Source organism: Euprymna scolopes, chromosome 29, assembly GCF_053919585.1.
Source record: "Euprymna scolopes isolate OS-2025 chromosome 29, ASM5391958v1, whole genome shotgun sequence".
NCBI lineage: Eukaryota > Metazoa > Mollusca > Cephalopoda > Sepiida > Sepiolidae > Euprymna > Euprymna scolopes.
The window spans coordinates 17,748,385-17,767,638 of NC_136510.1; the positions used below are offsets into that span (position 1 = coordinate 17,748,385).

At 33.4% G+C, this 19,254-nt stretch overlaps 1 protein-coding gene across 3 annotated transcripts in view; it reads left to right on the forward strand.

Moving 5' to 3' along the window:
* Positions 1–18,184, forward strand: part of LOC145252515 (uncharacterized) — a 93,729-nt gene extending 75,545 nt beyond the window's left edge. For all 3 annotated transcript variants that reach the window (XM_080112060.1, XM_080112059.1, XM_080112061.1), the window contains exons 9-14: positions 69–180; positions 2,106–2,183; positions 2,294–2,421; positions 2,633–2,749; positions 13,750–13,860; positions 16,397–18,184. In XM_080112060.1, coding sequence (XP_079968186.1) covers positions 69–180; positions 2,106–2,183; positions 2,294–2,421; positions 2,633–2,749; positions 13,750–13,860; positions 16,397–16,496 — 646 coding nt within the window. In that variant the 3' untranslated portion in view covers positions 16,497–18,184. The remainder of the gene's footprint in view (positions 1–68; positions 181–2,105; positions 2,184–2,293; positions 2,422–2,632; positions 2,750–13,749; positions 13,861–16,396) is intronic.
* The last annotated feature ends 1,070 nt before the right edge of the window (positions 18,185–19,254 follow it).

Here is a 19,254-nt window from a genome sequence, read left to right on the forward strand (position 1 = left end):
TATATATATATATATATATATATATATATATATATTTTATTTTATTTCTATTTTTATTTTTTTTCCAGTTTAAAAGAACTGGAAATGTTTGGTTGTTTTAATATAACCTCACGTGGCATCCGACATCTGGCGAGTATCTGTCAAAACTTAAGAACCTTGCAACTCGGACAATGTTATCGGGTAAGTTTCCTTTCAGATTTGATTGCAGGAAAAAAAAAACATTTTAAGAAAACTTTTTTCATATAAATCGGTAAAAAGTAAATGCCAACTCAAACTTGCTAAAACTTTATTAATTTTTTTTTTTTTTCTTTAAATAAAATGATAGCCGCAGGTAAACAAAATTGCCATTTGACAATTCCTAACTCCGCACTAGATGTAATATTCTTGGCCAGGAAAAAATTACTCAAAAGGAGACTCCTGTGGTTTGGCCACATGCTGCACCAGTCTGGTGAGGAGTTTGTCGATAAACTGTTAGCACACAATGCACCCACTGGTTGAAGGAAGTGTTGAAGTGATCAACTCAAGGCATGGTTTTCAAAAGCAGACATGGAACTAGTGTCCAGTCCTCGTGTTTTTGGTGTCCAATGAAGTCGTGAATGGCTAGATATTGTTGACTCTGTTGCCGATCAACAAAGATGGGCAGCCTTGTCGCATGATGCAGATATGCATCATTGAATTCCTGGCAAAAGTGCAATGAAAATGGTGGTGACTAGGTAGAAAAAATAAATTCTGGAGCAGAAAATGTTGCTCATTTCATGGTACCACTCCAGTTTTTGTAGCTCTTTAACTCAAGTTAAAAAAAAACAAAAATAAACATAAGCTTTATTTTTGGAACTACCCTTGTAGTTTGTAAATAGAAATGTTTTAATGGATTTTAGCAAATGTTTTTGTTTCAGAAATTTTACAAGGGTATTTTATTTTTTTGTAACTGGGGGTGAGTGGGTACTAGGTTTTTTTTTTTTTTTTTTTTTTTTTTTTTATAATAAAATAACTTTGTTTAAGACGTTTGAAAGCCAAATATGAATTTGAAAAAATTATTCCTGTTGAAATCTTAACTTTTTTTTAAAGTTAACTCCATTCCAGGCAAATGTTACTTTGTAGAAACAATACTCTGGAAGTTTATTTTTCAAAATCTGTTTGAATTTTGTCATTTTAAATTTACAGGATGGAATAATTATCGCTCTAAATAAAATACTACAGTTTTATTTTTAAACTTTTATTGAAAAAAATGAATTCAGGTAACTTGATTATATCGTAGAGCTGACACCTATTCAATGTAACTGTTTTCAGCCTCAATCTATATATATATATATATATATATATATATACTAGCATGGGTACCCGGCGTTGCCTGGGTTGACATGAAGTTCCATTTGGAACACATCTGCTATACTAATCATTTTCATCATGGGCAACGTGAATACCTCACAACAATTCCAAGAATAAAAAAAATGAACAAAAACATTGAAAAAAAAAAATGAGGATTTACCAAAAATTAATTCCAAGAACAATTAAATGAAATTTTTCTTCATTGTAATGTCCCAAGTAATTTGTCATATTTTAAGGTTTGTTTTGTTTATGAAATTGTTAGGTGAAAGTACAGTGGTCTCATAAAAAAATTAAATTTATCGTTATTTTATATTTTAAAAAAAGTAAAAGTTATATTTCCTTAATAAACAAACTAGTTCGTATCCTAGCAGGGAAGGTAATTTTAGTCTGTCTTGTTACATGGATGAATTATAAAAGTACATTTTATGTAAAAAAAAAAATTCAGTAATGTTACCAATTGCAACAATTAAGTCGATAACATTGTTTTTTTTAATGGAAATTTAATTTTGTGGCTTTCAATTTTCGTTCTTTTTGACGAAGCGCTTAAATATTTGCTTATAATTTTATTTACAAATTATATAAATTGAAATTATCACTTTTTTGCGTTATATAAAAATATTTGAAAACCTACACTGTAAAAAAAGTTGTTTGCGATAAATGGTTAAACAAAATTTTATGATTGCATCTGTTATAACAAGCTAACTGTTGACAAACCTTGAAAAGTAGACAATAAAGCTCAACTTTTAATCTTTTTAAATGCTTTTTGTTCTTTACAGATAACTGATTCTTGCATTGCCCAAGTCTCAAGCAGTTTGTGTTGTGTGGAAAATTTGGATCTGCGTGGCTGCAAACAGGTACGTTGTAAAACACTACCCCATAAAGTCATTTTTTTTTTTTTTTTTTTTTTTTTTTTTATGACGAAAAAAACTTAAATTATCTCCCTTTATCTTATTTCTCCCTGCAGATAAAAGATACGTGCATCGAGAAAATAGTCAACCATTGTTCTCGTTTACAAACTCTCGCGTTGGCCAATTGTCCAAATATCAGCAACAATGCCATGCAGAAAATTGCTTCAACACTTCCTGGAATCAGGTGAGGAGAAAGGGAGAAGAAACTTTCTTTAATTGAATCCCCCCCCCCGGGTTTTTTTATCGCAAAAATATTTTTTTCTATAAATTTCTTGAAAAAATGAATTTATGTGCTATGAATTTTAAGTTTCTAAAATGTCTTCTCACTAATTACATGAATTATTGAAACCAAGATAAATTTTTTATTTAATTCTGTTTTTTTTTTCATTTAACAGGAGTATAGATGTGTGCGGGTGCAGACTAATAACAGATGAAAGTATCAACCGATTGGCCACGAATTGTCGTCAACTTGTTTACCTTGACATAAGTTCGACAGGTTGTACGTACAAAAGGTAAGGCTACTTGCATGCATTTTTTTTTTTTTTTTTTTTTTTTTTCAAAGCTTATGAAACTTGATTTTGATCATTCTGTTAATCTTGAATTTTTTTTCTTTTTAACCAATTCACATGATTATTATGAGACTGACAATGACTGATTTGTGATGGAAACAGACAAAACATTGCAAATTTTTTTTTTTTTTTTTTTATCAATTTTTCTGGTGCTTGTGTAATGATGCACTTCGGATGAAAACATTGTGTCATGTTGAAATTTCGAATTTCAAAAATTATGAAAAATGATCCAGCAAAAAAAAAAATACAAGTAAAAAATTTATCGGATTTAGTTTTATGGGATGTCTTGATGTTGACGAATTCAGAAGATCAAAGGGAGGTAACTGCAATGCTCATTTGACTAAATTGACATTTTTCAACATACAATGTCAGAACATTTTTTTTTTTTTTTTTAAATAAATAAAAAAAATAAAAATCTAGCACATTTTTTAAAATCATTTTTTTGTATTTAAAAAAAATTTATACTAATTTTGACTTGACACATGTTTTCACCTGAAATGTGATGGTTTAAAACCTTATTCTACATGAGCACCATTTTTTCTTAATTAGATTCTGGCTCAAAATCCATCAAAATGTATGCTTAATACTTGGTCACATAAATTAAATAGAAATAACACTAGCAAGAGTTTGGTTTCACTGACAAGAGATGTAAATAGTTATTAGCATTACTGTTAATTTTCTTACTGTTGAATGGAAAACATGAGTTCTATTGGTAATTTTGAATAGTTATTGCTTCTGAGGACATGTTTATCTATTATACTTAACGAATTTGTACCTCCTGAATATAAATTGGGATTCAACCACTGTCAACAATTTCCTCCGCTCTGTCTGTGCCTAAATCTAAACCTGGTGCTACCAGATCAGGCTGCCCTGTGGCTTCCTGAGACGAAATGCACCTACATTGACGTTTTTTTGTTTTCTGATCTTTTTTGTAAAACTTAATTATGTTCTGCAAAACCAAAAACAAAAACAACAGCCTATCCCCCCCCTTTTTATTTTATTTTTTCCTTACTCCCGGTCCTGGATATGACCTTAAACTACATCCGATGGTGAGGTCCAGCTTACGGGCTTGGGGAGTGTGGAGCCACCTCTTAATTGCCATTGCTCCCAGGTCCACCCTGACCCGGAGTGGTAGTACCTGTTAGGGTCCCAACTATGGGTTAAATAGAAACAGATTTTAAAAAGGAAAAGAAACAACAAAAAAAGAAAGAAAAAGAAAACAAATATATTCTATTAAATTATCTATTTATTTATTTATTTTTTTGCCCTGTCGGTAGGGCATGAGAACAAACCGACTGTCCCCCTGCAGAGGGTAAAAATCCCTCAATGGGGCAACCAGTTAGCCGTGGGTTGCTACCCGTAAAGTCTTAGGACGTGATCCTGGTGATTGAGCGAACCTAAACCAGGATACATAGAAGTTTAGGCACCGCAACACATTACTTTGGCCCTTACTTCGATTAGACGGGCGGTCGGAGAGGCCCGATCCGACCAATCGGCCAGTCACGCCAAGCCCCACCATATATTGCCCATTCCAAAAACCCACTACTAATACAACACATCCCCCCTCTCCCACAAATAACCCTACTCCCTAATATATGATGGAAAGCGGTGGCTGAGGGTCAATCGATTAGGTGTGAATATCGATGACAAGGCTGTAAACCCCTCAGGATTGCTACAGATCCCATAGCAATATCAAGAGAGAACAGATAATCATTATGATACCACCAAAGTCGGTTATATCATCATTGTATCCCTGTAGAGGCTGGGCGAATGGGTTTCCCCCCAGGCTCTTCCCAAATAGGACTCCGAGGTGGGTGGGGAACAAAGATGACGAAAAAAGAAAACAAAATATATGGCTTATTTCTCCCAAAAACCACCCAACCACCCAAAGAGAACCCACTCTGATGTCTCTGACATCAGTAGCTCTGACGAAGAGACGATAAAACCAAGGAACTCAACATTCGTAGTAATAGAATCAATGGAGGAAACTCCTTTGAGCAAACTATCACCTTTTAAAATTGAAAAAAATCTTTAAACTCTAAAACCAAAGTCTATTAAAAAACAATTTAACGGCAGCCTACTAATAGAAACCCATAACGAAGAACAAACTAAAGAAATATTGAAACTAAAATTATTTGAAAACATCAAAGTCAAATGCTACAGACATCCAACCCTAAATACCTGCAAAGGAGTAGTGAAAAGCCACGAACTTGCACTTTGTCCCTTGGAGGAAATCCGGACAAACTTACAGAAACAGAATGTGTTAGATGTTCGCAGAGTTCAAATTAAAAAAAACGGTGAGAAAATTGATACCAATACATATATACTAACTTTCGATTCCCTCACCATACCCAAAGAAGTGAAAGTCGGATATATGAAAATAAATGTAGAAATTTATATTCCAAACCCCCTCCAATGCTTCAAGTGCCAGAAGTTTGGACACCATCAAGATCGGTGCACACGATTACCAGTGTGTGGAAGATGTGGAGAAAGTGGCCCACACATTGACTGCAGAAAAGATTTCAAGTGTGCCAACTGCCTGGGAAACCATGGCGCTGGCTCTAGATATTGCGAAATATGGAAAAGAGAAAAAGAAGTGACCAAACTAAAACATATAAAGAATATATCCTACCCAGAGGCCAGGAAAATCATCGAAACTAAAACATATGCAGATGCAACAAAAAAAACTAATCCAATCAACAATCAAAATGGTCATATACATGTAACGGATACAACTGACAAGAAAATTGATGTCCTAAGCAAACTAATAAAGGAAATGAAAGAACTATTAGAAATGAGGAAAATGAATAGTGCAATGTCTGCAACCAATCCAAGGATAATATTAAGTAAAGACACTACTGAACCACAAAAAGAAACAAAACCACAAACCATTTCTACAAAAACAACCGAACAACCATCAAACACATCACAAGCCAGAAAAGAATAAAAAATCCCCCCAGACAAAAAAAAAAAACAAACAAAAACAGGAAAAGAAAGATCCCGATCTATATCTCGAACAGGGACTCCGACAGAAAATAGATTTGAGGGATTGGAGACGATGGAAGTTGAACACAATTCCAAATGATGAACAAAATATTACAATGGAATATCAGAGGGATAAAAGCAAACCAAAATGAACTCACATTATTAATAACAAATATGAGCCCAGCACTTGTCTGTCTACAGGAGACCTTTCTGAAAGAAAATAATACCATCAACATAAAACACTACACATCTTACAACTACATAAATAAAGATACGGACAGAGCTTCTGGAGGCACATCAATACTTGTGAAGAATGAAGTCCCTCAAAGACAAATAAATATAAACACAAACTTGCAAGCAATTGCAGTTTCAGTGACTCTACATAGAACTATAACACTTTGCTCAATATACATCCCTCCAAAAGATACAATCAACGAAACTGAGATAACTCAATTAATAAAACAACTCCCTAAACCCTTTTTTCTACTAGGAGATCTCAACAGTCACAATGTAATATGGGGAAGTAAAGAAACAAATAAAAAAGGAAAAGAAATAGAAAACATAATAAATAAAAATAATCTATGCCTCCTTAATAATCAAAACTACACCTATATGTACCCAGCAACAGGTACTTTCACCGCCATTGACCTTACCTTATGTGATCCTTCCATATATATGGACTATGACTGGAAAGTACACAATGACACCTGTGGGAGTGATCATTTCCCAATCATCCTGGAAAGTCTAAGTACTAGCACTGAACAAAAAACACCCAAATGGAACCTACATAAAACGGATTGGGAAGACTTCCAGGAACAGTGCAAAAACCAATTAATTATCGAAAAGAATGATGAAGATGACCATTTGAACTACTTCATTAAAACACTCACAAACATAGCAAATAATACCATACCGAAAACAACCAAAACCAACAATCACAACAAACCTTGGTTCACAAAAGAATGCAGAAAAGCCATCAGAGCTCGACGAGCTGCCTTGAGAAAATTCGAAAAGTATCCAACAAGCGAAAATCTGGATTTCTTCAAAAACAACAGAGCAAAAGCCAGACGAATCATAAAGGAATCCAAAAGAACAACTTGGAGAAATTATATATCCAAAATTAATGTGAATACCAAGGCGAAAACAGTTTGGAACATGATGAGGAAAATAGAAGGAAAGTGTAGTAGTACACCAATATCCCACATCTCTAAAGGCAACAAAATATACACCGATCAAAAAGACATTTCCAATAACCTGGCAGATAATTTATCAAAAATTTCATCATGTGACAGACAGAGAAATTCAAAAAGATTAGAGAAAAGGAAGAGAAAAAGAAAATTCTATTTAAATCACAAAATACTGAAAAATACAACCAACCTCTTACCTTGCCTGAATTAAAAGAATCGCTAACCAAATCCCATGACACAGCTACAGGGCCCGATGAAATTCCATATGAAATCCTCAAAAAACTTCCAGAAACCTCAATGAAATACCTACTTGAAATTTTCAATATTATATGGTCCAGTGGAAACGTACCCGAGACCTGGAAAGAGGCCACAATAATACCAATCCCCAAATCTGAAAACTCAAACATCCAATCCCAATCAAGTGACGTCTCAGATCCATTGAATTTCAGGCCAATAGCTCTAACAAGCTGCATTTGTAAGACCATGGAAAGGATTATAAACAAAAGACTAATCTGGTTCCTGGAAACAGAGAATCTTATTACAGAATTTCAAACAGGATTCAGGAAAAACCGAAGTTCAATAGACCACATAGTCAGACTTGAAACCTTCATCAGAGAAGCCTTTGTAAGGAAGGAACATTTAACAGCAGTGTTTTTTGACATGGAAAAAGCCTATGATACTGTGTGGAAGTACGGTGTTACAAGGGATCTGAAGGCGCTTGGACTAAAAGGCAGAATGCCAATTTTTATTGAAAATTTTTTAAAAAATAGACAGTTCAGAATAAAGGTTGGCACAGCTCTCTCGGACTTGAAAGAACAAGAGAATGGAGTACCTCAAGGGAGTATACTGTCAGTAACCCTGTTCAGTATCCGAATTAACAACATTGTAAAAAACCTTAACCCTGGGGTAGATTGCTCCCTATATGTGGATGACTTCCTAATATGCTGTAGATCTAGATATATATCTATAATAGAAAGGAAGCTTCAATTGTGCTTAAACAAAGTAATGAGATGGACGGAAGAGAATGGATTTAGATTCTCCAAAAGAAAAACGAAATGCATGCATTTCTGCAAACTAAAGAACATGCATAATGATCCTGTCCTAACCATGGAAGGAATGCCCATACCCGTTACTGACCAGTACAAATTCTTAGGGATTTTATTTGACAAAAAGTTAACATTCATCCCACACATAAACTATCTGAAAAAAAAAATGTAACAAAGCTGTAAATCTTTTGAGAGTGGTAGCACATACCGATTGGGGTGCAGACAGGGAAACACTCCTTAAACTTTACAGAGCACTAGTCCGCTCAAAGCTAGACTATGGTTGTTTCATATATGGATCAACCCGAACGTCATATATAAAAAGCCTAGACCCTATTCACCATACTGGCCTAAGATTGGCCCTAGGAGCATACAGAACTTCCCCCGTGAATAGTCTATACACGGAAGCACACGAACCCCCACTAGATCTAAGGCGAGAAAAGTTAGCCCTTCAATATTTACTGAAACTGAAGTCTTGCCCAAACAACACTGCATACCAATGTACCTTCTATCCTAAATATGAAGAACTCTTTAACATGAGAAGAAAAACTATCAAAACGTTCGGGCTCCGAATGAAGGAAAGCATTGAAGAATCGAAAATTCCAATCTCTAGCATTCACAACTTCATACTGCCTAAAACACCCCCATGGACCATGAAACAAGTTGAAATAAAACTCAACCTAAACAAAAAGTCCAAATCTACCACAAACCCTATTGAATACCACGACGAACTTCAACATTTAAAATTACAATATTCAGACTACACCTTTATCTACACAGACGGGTCTAAAAGCAACAATCACACTGGATGTGCAGCAACGTACCATAAAACCACAATGAAGAGAAATCTTCAAAATGAAGCATCTATATTCACTGCAGAGACTATAGCTATCGATCTAGCACTCAACATAATTTCAGAGGAAACCACCAAAAACTTCATCATTCTCACAGATTCTCTATCAGTCCTATTATCTATACAAAATCAAAAACAAGAAAATCCACTAACAACAAAATTAATAGAAAAAAATCAATATCCTTTCAACTACTAAAAACATTATTCTTGTCTGGATCCCCAGCCATGTGGGGATCAAAGGCAATGACAGGGCAGATACAGCTGCAAAAAGATCTTCTCACCTTCCAACTGACAATTTTAAGATTCCACATACTGATCTTAGACCCCAGATAAAAGCATACATACAGGAAAAATGGCAACTGCGGTGGAGTCAGCAAGAGGGCAACAAATTATACTCAATCAAACCTGAACTTAAGGAACGATGTCCGGACATCAAGAGATCATGCCGAGAAGATGTGATACTGACTCGGCTGCGCATAGGGCACACCAACTTTACTCATTCTTATATACTAAATGGAGAATCGGCGCCAGAGTGCATCCCATGCCAGGAGACACTCACAGTAAAACATATCCTAGTTGGGTGTGATGACCTTGCCCCAACTAGAAAATTATATTATACAGAAAGCAATATGGAAGACCTTTTTGAAAAGGTCAACTCAGCAAATATTCTAGCATACCTAAGGAAAGTAAATTTATATAAGAAAATTTAAGGAAATTTAAAGTCACCCAAATATACACATCCATGTATAAATACAACATTTAATTTCTTAGTTCAATTTTATAAAAAAGGGAGGAAAGGCTGAAAAAGTCATTCCCCCCCTCCCAATAAAAAAAGTTATAAAAAAAAAAAAAAAAGACTCCGGCATTAAATGACCACATAGGTTGATATGCCGTAAAACCAATCAATCAAACTAAATCTAAACACAAATTTCATGAACAAAGTTTCTTTCCTAGAACTATATGCCTGTGGAACTTTATACTGTAGGCCTGCTTTCCAGTTGACTACAATAAACTTCAGTCCAATGTAAACAAATTCTTGTTGAGCCACTCCCTTCAATCAAATTCTACTCGATTTCCACCATTAACGATCATTGACCTCCTTAAACTCACTAGCACTTATCCTCGAGTGACCTTCAGGCCTTGATAAGTGGTGAAACCCTTCTAAATGAAAATAATTTATTAAATCTACTTTAAAAAATGTTTTTCTAATCTTTGTATTGCTGGAATTAGTGTTGTATAGTGGGTGAGATATAACGGGATCAGATAAAAACGTATAAATTGTATGTATTATTTGCTAGCGACGGGATATATTGACATGATATTGACGTATAAACTGAGTAATGTATCAGTTATCACACAGGTATGTATTACAGTTCATATTTATATAAGGTATCTTTTTTTTTTATTTTTTTTATTTTTTTATTTTTTTACGAATAATATATGCTTCATACCTTTCTTTCTTCAAGAGTTCTATCTTCACTGCTGAACTCTGATGAAACCTGAAGTGACCAACATCATAACCAATTGAGACCTGTTCTTTTATGAAACCACAGAAAAACACTTTACATTTTTAAAATATTAATTTATTTCAGCTGTCTCAAATGGTCTTCACAAGTCTGCATTTCTTGTCTACATGCTTGTTCTTCACAGCCTCGCTTCCTGGCTTGAAGCACGTCTGTTCACTTCTGTGACCAAACTCGAACTCTCTTACTCTAAACTTCCTGACCTCAGTTCCATTACATCCTCATTCAAAAAGCACACGTCTCACTAACGTGTGACCTTTCCACATCTGCCTGCACAAGGTTATTTTATTTAACCTAGCTAATTTATGCAAACATCTTCAGCTAAAGCTAATTGCTATACTTTATTCTATAAACAATAAATAACTCCCAATATAAACTAAAGAATATCATTGAATAGACAGATAAATATGGACAGATCGATAATTAACTTTTAACAATGTTATTATCTAATATTAGTTGCTAGTGTGGATTTGTTTGAAAACTGCAGGTGTTTATCTTTTTATATAAAGTTAGGCATTTGTATCTGCAATTATAACTATGTGAACCTTTCTTGCTTGGAATCGCCCGATCGTCCAAGACATCTTTTAACAAAAATGACGGGTAAAATATGTGTGTATGATCTGGCAAGGTCATAGAGGAAACAACCAAAGCAGCAAGACTGAAGCTGACCTGCAAGACACTATATATACAAATGTAGGCAAATTTGAGCATATTTTATTGGTTTAAAAATATAGATTCTCTTTTACCAATTGTCATAAAATTTTAACCATAGAATAGTATTATCTTCAAAAAGCCTGCAAATTTTCATGTAGTTTCGTCCCATCGAACCAAAGATATGAGCATTTCAATATTCAAGTTGGCTACCAGTATAGATATATCCATATATAGATATACCACCTTTTTTTTTTTTTTTTTTTTTTGCAATTTTGTAAGTTCCAAATCTCAGTGACTATTTATCAGAATTTAACAAATGAAGGCTTGTTGGCAAGATAATGACCTGAATTGTGCAGTGGACTGTGACATTTGGCCTTAGTCTTACATTAAGGGAATCCTCCATCATTCAGAGCCTATTTTTTACCCCCCCCCCCTTTTTTTTTTTTTTTTTTCATAAAATGTGTCAATTATATTCATTTGTTTTCCTGGTTTTGCATATGAATTACAAAATATATATTTCCCCAAAACCTCTGCCCTTGATGGAGGGGAAACGAAAACTTGCTGCTATGGTTTCAAATGGTCTGAAATAACATCAAGGAGAGTCTGGATTCCAAATATTTCTCATGTTATATCTGGCCTCTTTGGTTTTCATGCATAAAGTAAATTTCACAGCTTATAAGGATTATTTGATACTGGAAATATTCATAATCATATCCTATTTCCAAAAGAGGGAGATATAACATGAGAAATATTTGGAATAAAGTCTTCCTATGCCGTTTAAGATCATTTGAAACCATAGCAAGTTTTAGTCTCCCCTCCAAGGCCAGAGGTTTTAGGGAAATTTGATCTCCCTGCTACATATAAGGTTTAATAGAGAATTGTTTCTATATTATGTAATTTGAATGAATTAAAATATCTTTAAGCGTATCTTATGACCGGGCAACACTGGGCAACTTGCTAGTATCTATATGAAGTTAAGTTTTTCGTAGCACTTACATTGATATTAAAAGGCTACTTTTTCAATTTAAGAACTATTACAATGAACTTAATATATAACCTTAACGCCCTCTTTTGTCCGAGGGCCAGACCGCATCCGTCGCTATCCTGGTTCACGGGAGCATACTTGTGATGTACTTCTGGCCGTGTTCGTCGCTCCCAGCTCACAGAACCATAGATGCAACCCAGCAGGGCTACATTCTTACTTGTCTAGTGGTGGATTGCTCAAGGGTGACCAGACTCCCACTGGTCACTGGAAAATATCTTTCTGTTGCTCAGGGCACACGAAATGTGCATGAGCCTAAGTCCGTGTGGCAACATTGTCGATTTCGGCCGTCACTCTGGCTTCGTGCTGGATCTGAAATAAACTGCATCTTCATTTATACTTTTTTTTTTTTTTTTTTTTTTTTAAGAATTAAAATTGTATAATGGATTCTGATCCAAGTTGGAATAATGATTCTAGACATAGTTTAGTATCATTAATTTTAATCTTTTTAAAGGGACATATACTTCTGTTTGGTGATTTGGGATATTAATTTATGAGATTCATTGTATGGTTTTTGATAAAGTTTTTGTTTTGTTGAAGGTTAAAAAAAACAAAACTTTTAAAATGAATTTTTCTCTCAAACCAATTTTTCAAATTGGTATTTTTTTTTTTTTCTAAATTGCTGCTAGATGTGTAAAACTATAGATTCCGTACAGTATTTTCCTTGTTGATTATAGATGTAATCAGTTACCAAGACTTGAATGTTATTTAGCTTTGCATAAATGTTATGATGGTGGTATTTGTATGCGGGATTGCGAGGGGAAAGGCTATACCAAACCCCCCACCCCACTCCCTATCATGCACCCTTGAATTATTAAAATCAAAATTTAACGTAATTTTTTTAAGCAATATTCAGTTGAGATTTTGTTCCTTAAACAATTTTTTAGTTTCATGATTTTTGAGGTTTTGTTCTTCGAACTATTTTTTCTCATCTTGATTATTATAACAACCAAGTTAATTATTCATATTTGGATTCTTCGAACTATTGTTCTCATCTTGTGTATCAGTTGCACAACGTTGTGGTTGATGTAGCTTCCGACCTTCTTTAGGTGTATCTTGTTGAACTCTTAATCCATGTGGGTAGCATGCTCTTGTACTTTCAACCATGAATGTGTAGAAGTCCCAAGTAATTTGCAGTTGTATTTTGGGCCTGCCTGCACTGAGGATTCAACCTTCAATCAATCCATGACTGTACCCATTACAACCAAGTACTCTATCCACTGTGCGAAGTGTCCTTGCAGACCAAGAGCATCCTACCCCATGGATTAGTTTTGTTTAAAATTTGCTGATTCTCTAGTTCGATAGATTCCCCAAGTTTGACAAGATGCATCTGAAGGTCACATTACATTGTCCAAAACCTTGTGCAAATAACATGAAAGATGAGAATAGTGAAGAATCCAAATAATCATCTTAAGTTGAGATTAATAATCCAGCATGCGCATACATCTTTTTTACCTAAAAATATATAAATAAAAATGTGTCCCGTCTAAAGGAATGACTTAATTGCAGGTGCAAAAAAACTTTATCATGTAAGGAAGTGAATTTGAATACAACAATAGTGTTCCAGGTTGTTACTATTGCTAATAAAAATAACTGATATATTTATATATAACTGATTAATATTCATCCCCTGACAATTATAATTTTCTATTTCAGTGTGTGCCGCTTGGCTGAACAAGGTTCAACAGATTTGGAAACATTAAAACTCAATTTCATTACTGGCATCACAGAAAGCAATTTAAAACGTCTGACCAACCATTGCAAAAGGTACAAAAAAAGAAAAAAAAAAAAAAACAATAGTTTAAAACTTTCACATTTCAATTCTTTCTTTACTTTTTCAATAACTTGATGCTCTGTTTTGGTATTCAATCTTGCTAGGATGTTTGAAATGCTTTGGTTTTAGAAGAGAAAACTTCAACCTTCATAAGAATATTTGTTGTAGGTTATGAGAATTAACAAGAACACTTCGTATGAGCACGAAACTATTAACCATAGAAAAAAAATAACTGTACAAGCACAATTTATACTGTCAGTCCTGCCGCCTTATTTCATTCTGTCTAGGAGAGACGATCCTTTTTTTTTTTCTTTTTTTTTTTGTGGTTTCCCTTTATTTCTGCTTATAACAGAAGTTTTATAAAACGATAGTTTAGACATTGACAATCCTTTAAATGTTGATTATGAAGATTTTGTGAGAAGAGTTCATCCAGACATGGATAATGAAATCTTTTGGACGCCTTCAATAATTAGCCTGAACCATCATTTTGACTTTCATGCTGTGATCAATAAGAAAAGTATGAACTTAATTTCTCTTATGAGTTGACTAGCATTACTTGATTCTACCAAATTATCTTGACGAGAGATGAACTCTTCAAAGTATAACTGCACAAGACACTTAGTATGATAGTTTGTCAATGGTATTGTTTGTTTGTGGAGGAGGTGCAAATAATATGCTTGTAATTATCCAAACCGTCGTATAAGTTATATTGTTGGATTTTAAAAGTTGGACCCATTTAAGCAAACACAGAATATTTGTAAATTAGCAGAACCTGTGGAAATTCCACGGAATGAAAAATATATTTAATCAAATACTTTTTGATTAAGCTGATTTTTCTGCATAGCACAATTTTATTTTATAACGTGTTTCATTGATTTTTCTTCAAAGAACTGTGCTGTATGTCAAATTCACATCATTACAACAATGATCATATAGTTTAATGATATATGAAAACGAGGCTACATCAAAGAAGTTACTCTTATATTCTTGGCTAGGATTCCAACTTTGCCTTTTTAAAGCCAAATTTTGTGAATCTGGCCTTTTTTTAAAGGCAGTTTGGCCTTGAAACTGTATATGGTCTTTCAAAATATGATGTACGAACAGACTAAGGAAGGAACAAGCAGAATATTATAGTTCATAATTTCTTGATGAATATACGTCAAATATAAGTAATATCTATTCATAATAAGGATTTTCTTTTGCTTACAGTCCTCCATAAATTTTGTGTTTTCAAATATTGAAATTGTGAACCTTTCCTTGGCATAAAAGATATGTATATAAATAAAAACAGGCTCGGAAAATGTCCATTGTTTCAATGTATGAAAACCCAAATGAAAATTTGAGCGTCTGTAAAAGATATTTACACTAATTAATTTTTTGCTTAAAATATTTTAGAACTACAATTTTTGGAAATAAAAATTGTTTCTCTATATTAATGTTGATTGCTCTCTTATAATATTTATGGAATAGCATAACCCCCCCCCCCAAAAAAAAAGTTGTATGAACTTTTATTTTGAACTTCATAATTTAAAAAAAAAAAACAAATACTGAATTTAGTATATCAACTTCAAATATTATTTTTTCATGCATACACACTATTAAATTAAAATTTTATAACTGATTTTTGTTTGCAAGTCTACAATTGAACACATTTTAAAAAATATTTCATAAATTGATCTAGTATTTTTTTTATATAGAAAATTGTTTTACGATTTTTAGTGATTAATAGTATCTGTTATCCATTACAAGAATGATTTTAAAGATCTTGGTAGTTTAAATAGTTGTTACTCTTTATTAAATACTAGTAGGGTTACCCGGCGTTGCTCGGACCGTATAAAACGATGAGAAAAATGAAGTTGCTTTTGAACATACCTGTTATTCTTAGGATATTGAGGAATTTTTGATGTCTATGTATCATTTGCTATCTTGAGCAAAAGAATATTTTACCTACCCTGTGACGGGTATTACACAACACATGTATGAAATAATTGTACCTTCCCTAAGACAGGTAATTCACGGCACGTATATGAAATAATTTTACCTTCCCTAGGACGGTAATGTAAAACATAATTTTACTTACCCTCGGATGGGTAGTGTAAATGTATATGAAACAATTTAACGTAATCTCGACAGGTATTGTACAACATATAAACTAATTTCTGTTCCTACTAAAGCCACCATAATTGTAAGAAAAATGAAGTCGCCATTAGAAGATGGATCATTAGGATTTCCAAATAAATACATTGTTTTGGTTTGTGATTAGACAACTCTTGCTTCACCATTAAAATTTGTCATTAGTTTCTTTTCCCACCACAACCACCACCGACACTGTAATTTTAAGTGAAATTATATCATTTCTGGAATATAACTCAGATTTTCCAAATAAATACATAAATAAATTGTCACAGTTAGTGATAGATTTACTTCTCAATGATAATTTTATGTGCCAGGTATATACATCAAAGATTTTTCTGTATTTTTTGCATTTTTAATAAAATCTGAATTTTTTTTTTTTTTTTTTCTTTTTAGGCTGACCACTTTACACTTGTATGGTTGCAAACGGGTGAAGAATTTAGAAAGATTGCAGGCTCTTCATCCAAAACTGATCATTGAGTCTGACAAAAACTGACACTGTGACTGGCACACCAGCCCAGCCCAGCCCAGCCCAACCCAACCCAACCCAGCCCTCTATCATACCCCATCTCCACCCCCTTTTAAATCTGGCAGACATGTTGGTTTGTTTTCTATAGAAAAATCCTGATCAGTTGTAAACATTTCTCTTTTTCTAAATTTTTGTGGTGAGTGAATGTCACTGCCCCAACACCTCCCCCTCCCCTCACTGCCACAGTTCTTCCCGAGGGGAGGGGTATTCTCTTTAGCAAACAAAATTTATTTACAGAAAAAAAGAATCCTACAAGGCATTTCTTAGACACTTTGGAAAGTTAGTCTTGATTTTTCAGTAATTTAAAAGAAAATATTTTAGGCCAAAAAGATTAGTTGGATATATTTAAAAACAAACTTAATGAAAAACAAAAAAATTTCAAATAAATTTAAAACAACAAAAAAACTATAAAAATTTTAAATTTAACAAAAAAAAAATAAATCCAAGAATGGAAAAAATTTAATGAAATTTTTTTTGCTTATAATTTTCGTTTAATTCTCAGATTTTTAACGAAAACTTGCGTTTGACTTTTTTCCTAAATGGCAATTTTATCAGAAGATTCTGAAACTTTTTCTCTTCTTCCCATCGACAAAGTCGAATTGAACACCAAAAATTTTTATTTTATCTTTATAATTTTTAAAAAAACTTTAAACTTTTTTTTTTTTAATCTTTAATGATTAGTTTCTATTTAAGATTGATGGGGTTGAGCTAAGGATTTTTTTTATTAATAACAAAATGGACAATTTTGTTTGCTTGAAATTTATTTTCTAAAATTGAATCTTCAAGGAAAGAAACACAAAATTAAAAAAAAATATAAAAATAAAATCACACACAAAAAAAAAATAAAAATAGAAAAAAAAATCAAGAAAAAAAATTCTTGTAATAGAATCTTTTTTTTGTTGACCGTAGTTTTCTTTCTAAATACTTCACTTCTATCTATAACTGCTGCAGTTCAGGGGAAATAATTAAGGTGTAAACTTTTTTTCTGTCTGAAAGCAGAAAAACTACTTCCAATTTGGCCTTAAAAAAATTTTTTAAAAATATTAAAAAAAAGCTCAGTGAGATAAAATAAAAAAAAAAATAAAAAAAAGAGCAGAAAACTAGGAATTTGATTCACCCCCCCCCCTCAAATAGTAAATTTAAAAAAAAATTAAAAAAAAAAATATGCCTTCCAAGCTTATAGAAGTTTGAGAGAAAATAGGATAAAACAAATATTGCTAAAATCACATCCTTTGTTTAAACTGATTAGGATTTTTTTTTCCACCCCCATCGGTGAAGCGATAGGGGGTGGAGAGGGTTAAAAGATGAATGCCAGTTTTGGCTTTAAAAGTTCTTCAGACATAAACTTTTCCCTTTCTTATTAAAACTTGAGGGGCTTCAAATTGTTGGCCTGATCGTTCTCCATCTCCTGCCCCAATCACCCTCCCTCCCAACCCCACTTTTGCCCCCTTTAACAGTTACTGCTGTCCAACTCTCGGTCTGGTTTCCAGCTTTCAAAAATCCCTGTCTCCTCCTCCTCCTCTTCCTCCTCCACAAAAATCCTTAAAAAAAAAAATCCCCAATTCCCATCCTGGAAATTGTTCATTTAACTTAAAATGAAATGCAGATGAATAAGATTTACAGTTTTGTTCATTAAAAACTGACTACGACTGCAACGTTGACTTTTTTTTTCTGTTCTATTTTCTTTTTGCTTGTCCAGTCAGCCATAGTATGGGGGAGGGAGGCATCTTATGAGCTTTTGTTTTGTCCAGTCAATCGAGAGAAGAAAGTGTATTTCAAATCTTTATCTCCATAAACAAAGTGTTGCATAATAACTAAGCGTTTCAGTCAAAATGACACTCCAGTTCAAAGTTTATTTAAGATGAAGAAAAAAAAAACAAAAACTCTTGGAAGTGAGTACCTGCAAATTTTTGTTTTTTGTGACGCGAGATGATGTAAGAATGATACAATGGATGTGAATTTTAAAGATGGATTTCAATCTGATGACACAGAGAGGAGGAAGATTAAATCTGAACAGTAATAGGGAGATATGTGCAGAACAGGAGACTTTGATAGTTTGGTCACATTGAAAGAATGGATGCGTGTCTGGATTGGATATGCAAAATATCTCCACTTCATCAAAAAACATGAAAAAAAAAATCATATCCCAATCTTACTAACAGATTTTCCACTTAAACGCATGATATTTATCTTGACACTGAAAACAGCAAAGGGGATCTAAGGTCTTTAACTGGCATTGTAAGTGGTCATGGGTGATCAGGTCAGATCATCAGTTAAGCAATATTGAGCCTGAACAGTACCAGATGAGTGAGCAAGGCGTGTGTAAGTGTAAGGTCAAATCAGTCTTGCTTTCCGATGTGTGTAGTGGTGGCATGCGTAAAATGTTTAAAACTGCATTTTCGGCTTTGGTAAGGAACTCTTTTTGGGTGATTAGTACGGAAAGTAGAAAGTGGACGTTGAGTTAATTTTCATTGGCTTTTGTAACTTTTGCCACCTTCATGTTTTGGGATCTAATCAAAATAGTTAGGTCCTTTTGAATTCACCCATGAATATATAGATTGGCTAAAAAGAGGATTGTTCTGCTGATCTGGAAAGGATGATAGTGGTTGCCCAAGATCAAGACTTGATGATCAATGTTTTTAAGAAAATGTGTAGCCTCAGCGATAACAAGTGCAGGTTCTACGATACGTGTCATAATGAAGTGTGTAAATATCTTCACAGGATG